This window comes from Nansenia antarctica (genome assembly GCF_963989245.1).
Source record: "Nansenia antarctica genome assembly, chromosome: 6".
NCBI classification, from domain to species: domain Eukaryota; kingdom Metazoa; phylum Chordata; class Actinopteri; order Argentiniformes; family Microstomatidae; genus Nansenia; species Nansenia antarctica.
The window spans coordinates 16,330,803-16,341,575 of record NC_137676.1 but is presented as its reverse complement, the minus strand read 5'-3'; the positions used below and the strand labels follow the sequence as shown (position 1 = coordinate 16,341,575).

The 10,773-nt window shown below is 44.3% G+C and overlaps 1 protein-coding gene across 1 annotated transcript; it reads left to right on the top strand.

Moving 5' to 3' along the window:
• The first annotated feature begins 1,446 nt into the window (after positions 1-1,446).
• Positions 1,447-9,716, top strand: LOC308159972 (interleukin-17 receptor C). The gene is made up of 16 exons (XM_080533809.1): positions 1,447-1,572; positions 2,811-2,835; positions 2,948-3,079; positions 3,548-3,658; positions 3,776-3,879; positions 4,057-4,174; positions 4,367-4,408; positions 4,581-4,717; positions 4,815-4,877; positions 5,112-5,169; positions 5,404-5,639; positions 5,872-5,922; positions 6,759-6,810; positions 7,773-7,868; positions 8,027-8,065; positions 8,197-9,716. The coding sequence occupies exons 1-16, from the start codon at positions 1,459-1,461 to the stop codon at positions 9,027-9,029; spliced, it is 2,211 nt and encodes a 736-aa protein (XP_080389935.1). The 5' UTR covers positions 1,447-1,458; the 3' UTR covers positions 9,030-9,716.
• The last annotated feature ends 1,057 nt before the right edge of the window (positions 9,717-10,773 follow it).

Below are 10,773 nucleotides of genomic sequence, written 5' to 3'. Positions count from 1 at the left end.
ATTCAAAGGTCGAGGTCAAAGGCCCTAATGGATTTATGAGATAAGCATATCTTTGTTCCTTGTTTTTAAGCACTTTGAGACAATTGTGTTCTACAAATACTAAACAGTTAAGTGTGAAACAGAAAGCAGAAAACATGAATGTTATCTTCACCTCTCATTCCAATATCAGGGTCAGGGAATCATTAATCATTGACTGTGCAATGCAACCTTTGTCAGGCTAATCTCATTGGTAGATGAGATTATATATATATAAATGATACTAAAATTAGACTATTCCCAACAAGGCAACCTGAGGCAGAGGTGGTCCACCTGGATGGCTGTATGGGGTCGTAAAGTAGACCTCATACCTACTGCTATAAATGAGTGTCACCTGACTAATCACATACTAATTTAACAGTAGATATAATTGAGCATATCTACTCTTTTTTATTTTATTTATTTGACCTTTATTTAACCAGATAAAATCATTTGAGAACAAATTCTCATTTTCAATTCTTATTTTCTACTCGAGATTCTAGTCTAATCATTAACATGTGGGTCAATAACCTGAGTCACTGCGCCACTCGTACAGTAGGCTACACAAGATTAGTATTGTGCGTAATGAATGAAAATCTGCAGTTCCGAGGAACATTAACCTGTCCTGAGACATGCTGGAAACGATCCAGCAGCAAGACACCTTTTCAGGTCAACACCCTCTCTGGCTCCTTGCTGTCACTCGCTCATTCCAGGAGTCACCACGTCCCCAGGCACACACTGCACACCCTGCGTGTCAAGTCAAATGGAAACTATTCCATTCCATTCCAAGAGTGGTTTATCTCAGGGATTATAACATTTGAGTGAAACAAGTTTACTGAAGGCAAGATCATTCCCGATCCCTCCGCGTGATTCATAGGTAAGTTACATTAACATTAAAATTAAATTAAATTGACAGTGTTAGTCTATTAGTTAGCCTACATTAAAATTGTATTTGTATGTTATTGTTATTTTAAGCAACAGATCATAAGTAATTGCGCATAGTTCCCTGTAGCCTACTTGGGAGAAAAGAAGAAGAAGAAAAAAAAAACGGGCAAGTATAAAATATGATGTTATTTTTTATTTTGTTAAAAACGACTATTCATCTATAACTCTTATAGCGTGTTCCTGCTTATGTTTAATTGAAGCTCAATTGACACAATTTATATATAATAGATTTCATAGGTTGACCCCCCCCCCCCCCTCTCTCTCTCAGGTAGGATTCTGCACCTGTCTCAAGAACATTCCACAATCTTATCTCATGTTAACAGTTTGCAATGGTTACTTTTAACTGACTCCGCTGGGACTACCAAAACAAGTCGGGATGTGGAAAGACTACACTCGCGTCCTCCGGATAATGTGGTAATCCGTAGAACGATCCCGCTCCACCAGCAAGACGGATTTGACAGCCCAGCGCTGGAAGCCTTTCAGTGATCTGAGTCTTAAATGGCTTGCCTGGTCCCTTGCATTCTGTCCCTGCTGTCAATATTCCAGTTAGGGTCCCCATCGGCAACAGCGTTGGATATGACAGACCAAACACCTCAACTGAACTGCAGCGAGGTAACACCCCCCCCCCCTGACACGAAACGCTTTCCTGCAAGCATGTATGACACATTGCCCCATGTATTCGAAGTGTACCTATTGCTTCATAACGATAGTATAGACTTGATGCAACCTTTAGTTGCAATTGGCATGATATCTTCCTATTATTGTTTTGTGTATTGTTTTCCTTAAAAGGAAACATCAGTAGTATAATTAATATCAGTAGATGTTGACAAGATATGAATGTAGCAATTGTATACAAGTATTTGAAGCAACAGTATATTACATCATTACATGCCATGCATCCGTTCTCACCTGTCTAATGATGAGGACATAGATCTATCGATCCATTTGATATTGTGCATCATGGGTCATCAATTTAGTTATTTCCAAGACTCCAGGAATGTCTGCCTCAACAGAGATAAACTGTTTAAGAGAATAGACCAATTTACTAGACAGACCACATTTCCCAGATATACAGTGCTGGGAAATGTTATGCTAGTGTGTTGGTATTTGTATGTACAGTGTATACTCTGGGCTGGTACTGTGTTAATGTTTCTATGTGTGTGTACTTGTGTATCCCTATGTGTTTTTCATCACATGCAAATGAATGCGCCTTTGGGTATTTTAAACAGATCATTGGAAGGAAAATGTAACGGTTAAAGAGGACAAAAAAAACATGCACAAAGGCTTCTACGTCTCTTGTGCAAAGGCACTCCTGCTTTGAGAATAAAGCCATCTCTGTCATCTGTTTATTCAAGAACTCAGTAACTCAAACGTAAGAAAGTGTCACGAGTTTCCACAACTCTCTGGTAATCTGACTTCTGAAGTACTCAGCTGAGTCATTGGCTGTTACACATTTGCATATGCTTTGAGTATCTAGAGGTTTTGATTGACAGACGTTGTGTACAGTACAGCAGCTCTGACACAGACAGATCAGAGCTCTAGAGCTCATTACTAATGAACGACCGGGCCTGAGCATGACATCCAACCCCAGCGCTTAAGTGTTGTGTTTCCACTGGTGACTGTTGTCACGGATACCGTTTTAGGGGGCAAGGTTGGGAAGGTTGACTTTTTATGTGGTTGTTTTAAAGTTGATCTAACGAAACTATCCCACACTAGTCTATAAGTCAATTATTACAGTAGGTAACAGTGTACAATACTGTGTATGTGCACATTGTCACAATCATATGCATAACGATGTTTTGTGTATGGTTATTGTGTGTGTTATGATTCTCTCTATACTCTCTTTGTAGGGCTTGTATGACTGCAGGATGAACGGTGAGACCACACATAAGATATCCTAACTATTAACATACTGTGCCACAAGCCAAAATACACAAGTTTTACCCATCTCTTTTTCTCCTGATCTCTGATCTTTTTTGTATTTCAGATTATGTCCTCCCGGATGTGGAGGGTCTTGTAACTGTTAGCAGACTGGACCTAAAAGTATTACTATGCTGCACGGCGGACAGAAAACATTGTAAACCTTGCCTGCAAATCCAGCTCTTCATCGTGGTTAAAGGTAAAGCCTACAGATGCTGTTACAGCATTCAACTGCATCAGGCTCTCTCATGTCTCAGGCACTGTGACACCTACAGACACGGTGACATACAGTACCGGTATCTACCAGTAAGTTCTACAGGCTTGACCCTGACCAACACACCTAACCATATTTCTAACCTTAATGCCAACTCCAACAAGACAATACACTGTGCCCGGGGGCCCCCTGCTGCCTGCTGTAGATTAATAATGTTGGACAGCTTGTGTGTTTCTGCTGCGGTGTGTTCTTCTTGTTTTTTAACATTACAAACATACCATTCTCAGCTAGACAACAATGGTTTGTCAGTTTGTCAATTTCGTTCAGTGGTTTGTTTATAAACTGCAAAATGACTGCTCTATGAAAGGTGACACCACACAAATGATAATGTCATAAGTATATCAGGAAAATGTGATGTAAATAGATAGTTAATTTCTATGTCTTCTGTCACAGAACAGCATGGAGACCAGGAATTGTCTGGTGATCATAATGACGAGTCTGAAAGTGCCCAACATAAAGGAGTGGAAGAAGGGAGTGGTGGGGAGATGCTAGTTAGCCCGACAAGTAAGAACACCCCCCCCAGCCCCCCCTAACACACACACACGCACACACACACACACACACACACACACACACACTCACACCTCATCTAAAGTACTGTATACTGTTCCTGTGTTACAGAAGCTTCAGTGAGAGTGTGTTACAGCCACCCACACTTCAATCGCTGTATGAAAGTAAAGTTTACACTGAGCCATTCTGCCCTGGAGGACCTGCACTCACATGAGGTACATTACCTCCTGTCATTTGTAATACATAGTGTGTCTCAGGCAAAATGACAGGGCAGTATATCATTAACCAACATGTCATAAAGATATAGCAGGCTAGTCTGGGAATCATATCTGAGTGTGTCATAGCTGTATGTAGTATGTAATAGACTTACTCTCACTGTACGATTCCTGCAGATGTGGCTGTCCTTATTGACTGACGGGTCAATCATGTTTGGCAGTCCAGTCACTGTCTCTGTAAAGTCCAACATGGGGACCACCCACAGCGACATCACTGTCCCATCCTTACAAGACGGTAACATTAACACATCGAAGATATCCATTCCTTGAGACATATACAGTTACATACCAGAACACATACCTATCTTAACATACTATAGACACACTTTCTGCTAAAGCTGTGCATACACTTTTAAAAATACCTCATCTCTCTCTCTCTCTCTCTCTCTCTCTCTCTCTCTCTCTCTCTCTCTCTCCTGTCTCTCAGCTTGTTCTCCAGACCTAGACGATATTGTGAAAGAGTGTGATGGTAAGTTGCATTCTAGTTATGTAGTGTAACATTTCCCATGGCTGCAGTTCTCTGCATCACCATGCCATGCACACACAGCACTTCTTTGTGAGTATTCGCTGATCATGATCCATGAATGACTTTTATTTGACCATTACAACCTGACTGATTTGCATCGTACATCATGTGTCAGCCCCCAGGCTTAGCGCTCAGACTGATCAGAGGAAAGGTGTGGTTCTGCTCCAATTGGACAGCTCTAATATGACACAGACCAATGAGATGGGCATGTGTCGGATGTTCGGATCTGAAGATTGCATACCTCAGGAGTGGGTCAGTGAATCTGACATCACTCAAGGTCTTTGAATGTTTCCTCAAAATGTTATTTGAGCATTGGATCGAATATCATTACTTTTTGTGCTTTTTTCAGCAAAGGGACCAGAGACAGATGACCATCCCTTTGAACTCAATCGCACCCTGCTTGTGCTTCCGGGTATGTCTGGCTTCAGCTCAGCATAAGAGACCAGGGGGGTATTCCATCAACATCGCTAAATAAGTATTTTTATACAGTAGGTCTCACGAGGCTTATGGAAATAAGCCTGGATTTTCCTTTAGCGACGTTGATAGGATACCCCCCAGTTAGTACCTACTTCTGAATTCAGGATGTATGTATGATTTGACAGAGAATGTATATTTGTCATCATGCACACCTTCCTCTTTACCTCAGGTTTGGTGGAAGGGAAAGGATCTCCGCAGAGACATCTGCCCCTTCATGAACCAACAGGGTAATGTGACCAATCAGATTTCGGTCCTGTTTTAACCACACTGGTCAGAGATCTATCAAACAGGGCTATTCCTTAACGCTTGGTGGGATAGTGGTTATAGACCAAGTTAGTGAGCAAAAGGATAGGTACCTGCTGCACGTGTGGAAGAACTACACCACTCCTCAATGTTACTGTATTCTACAATGCTACTATGCTGAACACTGCTAACACTGCTATGCCCTTTCCCTTTTTAAGAGCTGTTCAGAAGAATGTTGGATAATGTGTCTGTGTCTGTGGTGGAGGCGCAGACGAATAACGAGAACCACACTGCGCTGCGCTGGAATGTGACCGCTCCCTGTATGCTGGAGGGGGAACTGTGGCTGTGCAGGAAGACCTCAGAGGGGGGCCAGTGTGAGGAGGTGGAGGGCTCCAGACAGAGGCTTCATAACCACACACACGACGGGTGGAACGCCATTCTCCATGGACACTGGGTAACTCCATTTGTGGGAGATGTTGGTAATAGGGACAGATCCAGGTTTAGTACAAAATACTAATCCTGGGGGGGAGGTTGGGGATGGATCGTTTTTGTTGTTGTTGTTCTTCTATTCAATAGCATTGCTTGCATAATTTCTAGTCCCTTTTTTATAGAGATATTTCTTGTACAGTCTTGCTATGACCCTAGGGCCTTGCTTATACCTTGTTTGTGTCTTTTTTTGTTTACAGAAAAGGGGAGAGTTCATTAATGTCAGCCCCCATCCTGCTCTGTGTGTTCAGGTAAATGCAGTGGGAAGGTAGTGCATACAGTGGGGAAGTATTTGATCCCCTGCCGATTTTGGAAGTTTGCCCACTTACAAAGAAATGAACGAATGAACCAATGGTTTTCTTGGTGGTCCCAGCTGCCTTGAGATCATTGACAAGCTCCTCCCATGTAGTTCTGGGCTGATCCCTCACCTTTTTCATGATCGATACCCCACGAGGCGAGATCTTCAGCCAGGACACTGAAAATGGGTCGTGGATGGGTCTTCCAGCACGACAATGACCCAAAACATACGGCCAATGCAACAAAGGAGTGGCTGAAGAAGATGCACATTACGGTCATGGAGTGGCCTAGCCAGTCTCCGCCGGACCTTAATCCTATAGAAAATCTGTGGAGGGAGCTGAAGCTTCGAGTTGCCAAGCCTCGAAACCGTAAGGATTTGGAGAGGATCTGCAAAGAGGACTGAACCAAAATCCCACCTGAGATGTGCGCAAACCTGGTGACCAACTACAAGAAACGTCTGACCTCCGTGCTTGCCAACAAGGGTTTCTCCTCCAAGTTCTAAGTCATGTTCTGCTAGGGGATCAAATACTTATTTCCCTTGATCAAATGCGAATCAATTTAAAACTTTTATATAATGTGTTTTTCAGGATTTGTTGGTTGATATTCAGTCTTTCACTGTTAACCCTACCATTAAAATGATAGACCGTTCATTTCTTTGTAAGTGGGCAAACTTAAAAATCAGCAGGGGATCAAATACTTATTTCCCCCACTGTACCTAAATATGTACGATGCCTCTGTACAATACGCTCTAAAATGTGTCTAAAATTCTCACCTGGTTCTTTTTGTCAAGATGAAAGTACAGGGGATCAAATCTGACCTGGGGCCCCATTGTCCATTTGAAAGTAAGTTAAATGATCATCAATCAATCTGATTATGTATGTATTATGTACGGTACTTGGTAGAGTTATCCATGCCATAGTATCAGTGTGGGTGGGGTGGATTAGGTTGTGTGTGATAAACTGTGCTTCACAGCTCATTTGCGACAGCAGCTGGTGAAAGCGGGAAAACGTCGGCAACCAATCAAAATGTTCAGACTTTTATTCTGAAAAATGGAAATAAATTTCAACCTTGTTGAAAATCAATGTCACACTCGCTAGTCAAGCCAAAATATTGCTGTGCAATGGATTCGGTGAGTAATCCCCACTACTGGACACTAACTAGGTAGTAGTGGGGATTACTCACCTAAGTGAGTACTTCTGCCGACTTGTTCCCGCTTTCACTGTCACATTTTTGTTACTCTGTATCTCTCTATCATGCAGAACAGATTAGAATTCCATTCCCTAAGAGGATATGTGGCAGAAATAATAGATACATCCATGCACTATTAGGCTTTGTTGCACAGCTGTAATTAATTAATTAATTAGACATAGCCAATCACCACAATGTTTGGAATCCTATTCACTGCTCATCTACTCATCTACAGTATTAGCACAATGCCTTACAGTATTCTCTGAAATGACCGTAACATACAGCCACAGATAGCAACGTCAATAGCATCGTTTGTAGAGGACTTTATTTGGTGACTCCTTTCCTCCGAGACGCATGTCTTTAGAATGTCAAAGAATTCCAGAACACTCACCACCTAGCGTGGCAAGTGTTTTATGTAGTATTTACCTAGCAACAAAAAGCTACAAAATGAAGCATGATCATTTATGCATTTATGCATAAGTCACCCTTGGCATCCTTGGCACTCTAGAAATTGTTGACAATTTCTGTGACTTTATTCACCCTAGGCACTAAATTAGTTAATTACCTTTTCTGTCCATGCGTAGCCTTATCTCATGTATTCACCTGTCTCTTATAGCACCGCGGGGGCGATGGAGCCTGTATCTTCCGATTGGGCTGCTGTTTATCTGTCTGGCAATACTATTGGCCTATGTCATTCAAGGTGGCCTGAAAAGTAAGCAATGTCTCTATCTGTGATACTGCTAGCCTGAGTGTCTGAACCTAATATTGTTCTCAGAATGCTACCCAGCCTATGATACCATAGCACACATACTGTACACATCTCCCTCTGACCACATCGCCTTAGTTATGTCCTCTGTGTCTCCCGTACAGGATACGTGTGGAGATGGTTGAAAGAGGATGATATAAAAGGTAAAATGAGTCTTCAAACATGTCCCCCAAAAAAACGTTTGATCGGTAATACTGTAATAGTACAGTATATACATTTGTTTGGTTTTTCATGGTTTTCCTTCTTTCTTTCTGCCCCCTCCCCCCTCTGTCAGGAGCAGTAGGAGGGGGTCACGTGGTGTTGCTGTACCCGTCTGAAGCGGACCAGGCTCTGCCAGGACTGGTGAGCCGCCTGGGCTCGTCCCTCTATGCTCTGGGCTTCAGCGTGTCCCTGGACCTCTGGAGCCAGGCTGAGCTCAGCATCTTGGGCCCCGTGCCCTGGCTCCACTCCCGGCTGGACCGGCTTCAGAGACAGGGGGGCAAGGTGGTCCTGGTGCTGACCCAGGCGGCCTGGGAGAGGGCCGAGGAGTGGGGCAGCCTGGGCTGGGAGAGGGACACAACAGGGTCCAGGGGGAAGAACGGTGACGTGGGATTAGGGGACGGGGGAACAGAGGGGGGCTGTCGCGCCGCGTCCCCGCACACGGACGTCTTCAGCGCGTCACTCAGCTGCATTCTGGCGGATTACCTGCAGGGCCGCGCCGGCGAGCGCTTCGTCCTGGTGCAGTTCGAGTCCCAGCCGCCCCAGCCTCCGGGCAGCGGCCGCCCCCTGCCCGAGCTCTTCCGGGGGCTTCCTCTCTTCAGCCTCCCCTCCCAGAGCCTGGGCTTCCTGACTGAGCTGGCGGTGGGGGGGCGTGTTGGCGGCGGTGGGGCGGCGGGCCGACGGAGGCGTGCGGGGGGGCTGAGGGCGGCGTCGCGGGCGCTGGCGGGAGGACTGAGAGGGTTCACGGGGGGGTCGTCGGTGTTTCGGCTGGCAGGGCTGTCCCAGGACTGTGTCGGGGCAGGAGGAGGGGAGGACCCCTGGGAGACGGTTCCTCTGCAGCCGTGCCTCGCCACGCCACCGTCCAGCCCAGACAACTGCCCCAAGGCCAGCGGCATGGACTGGGTCTGAGGCCGTCAGGAGCCTACCTCTCTGGGAGAGGAGGGAGAATCTTTTGAGATGTGTTACTGTAGCAAGACCTACACACACACACACAGTCACACACAATCACGTACACACACAGACACACACACACACAAACACACAGACACGCGCATAATCAAACACATCCAGAACACACATGGGGGGTATTCCATCAACGTCGCTAAAGGAAAATCCAGGCTTATTTTTGATAAGTCTATCAAAATACGCCTGGATCTTTTAATAAATCTTGCGAGATTTATCAGAATAAGCCTGGATTGTCCTTTAGCAACTATGATGGAATATCCCCATGGTCTCAAAGCCTCTGTCCCGCAAACAAACACTCGTACAGAAATATGAGACAGGAGATCTCGTGGTGCAGAACAGTCTTGCTGTAGCTATATTGTCCAAAGCCTAGGATATGACTTGTAAATATTCAATTGTAAATCAGTGCTGCTGTCTATTCCCCTAAACTGTAAATGTGTACATTCTCCGAAATCACTGTCACCATCTATGATAGAAGCTGGTTCTTATTCTTATCTTTTTGGATTGTTACAGTAATTTTGTTGATTATGTTGAATTAACGTTTCTAACATATGTTTCAAACTACTTTATTGTAGTCAATGTATTTTGTTCAAATGAATCATGATGTACATTCTCTAATGATGTGCTCAATAAAAAGGGATGGTAATGATTCTTCCTCACCAAATATCTTATACTTGTACTATCTTAAAATATTGTGGACAAATGTACTGGGATGTAAACAATGAAAACAATGTACACCTGGGGGGGTATTCCATCAACTTTGCTAAAGGAAAATCCAGGCTTTTTTATAACTCTCGCGAGATTTACCAAGATAAGCCTGGATCTTTTAATATAAATCTCGCGAGATTTATCAGAATAAGCCTGGGTTTTCCTTTAGCGACGTTGATGGAATTACCCCCCATGCACAGGATTTCCGAGACAGGTAAATGATCCTTGCAAGTCACGCCCCTCTTGGTGGTCGACGAATAACGATTGGTTGAAGAAGGAAGTCCCGGTGGGATTTGATTGGGCGGATTCTACCGTAGCCAGCCGCAGACACAGTTCAGCTGCGAAGACGAGCCTTCTGAATCCCCAGCATCAGCACCACCGCACCGAGCTGGCCGGCGAATGGCAACGGTTGAAAGATCAAACAACCTGGCGAACCACCAAGAATATCTGTGTTACGGTGCCGAAGAAGCCCTCAGTCTGGTGCCAGTAAACTAAACGTGCTAGTTTGATTCCGAAGCTAAAGGTAGGATGCAGTTACAGTATCTTATCAATCAGCTAACGCGCTACTATCTATCTAGCTCGCTAGCTTTGTTAGCAACAAGCAAGTGCGTCCATCTCTCATTCAGTCTAGACAATGACATAGTTTTGGTTGATATGATGATGATGATGTGGAGGGGGGGATGAATGGTTTGTTAGATATCATTTCAGGTATATTGCATTGGCATGATGATCGGTAGGTATTTTATGTGAGCAAGCTAACGGGACCTGCTGTAGTTAGCGGAGCTAGCCAGCCTGGGTTCAAAGAACGACGATGACGATGATGATGATGATGATGATGATGATGATGATGCTGTGTGTGCAGTATGACATGACATCCCCTGATCGCATCCTCCTAGCTCAAGATTGAGTCGAGTATCTATATATATATTGTAACTATCTGTCTAGAAAGCTATGTGCGTCTGTGTTTCTGCTGACCACAGCG

Excerpts from the sequence above, each read along its gene's own strand:
- LOC308159972 (XM_080533809.1), top strand. The coding sequence starts at position 1,459 with ATGGCTTGCCTGGTCCCTTGCATTCTGTCCCTGCTGTCAATATTCCAG. Across the intron at positions 1,573-2,810 it reads CTCAACTGAACTGCAGCGAG|GGCTTGTATGACTGCAGGAT; the intron begins GTAACACCCCCC and ends CTCTCTTTGTAG. Across the intron at positions 5,170-5,403 it reads CCCCTTCATGAACCAACAGG|AGCTGTTCAGAAGAATGTTG; the intron begins GTAATGTGACCA and ends TCCCTTTTTAAG.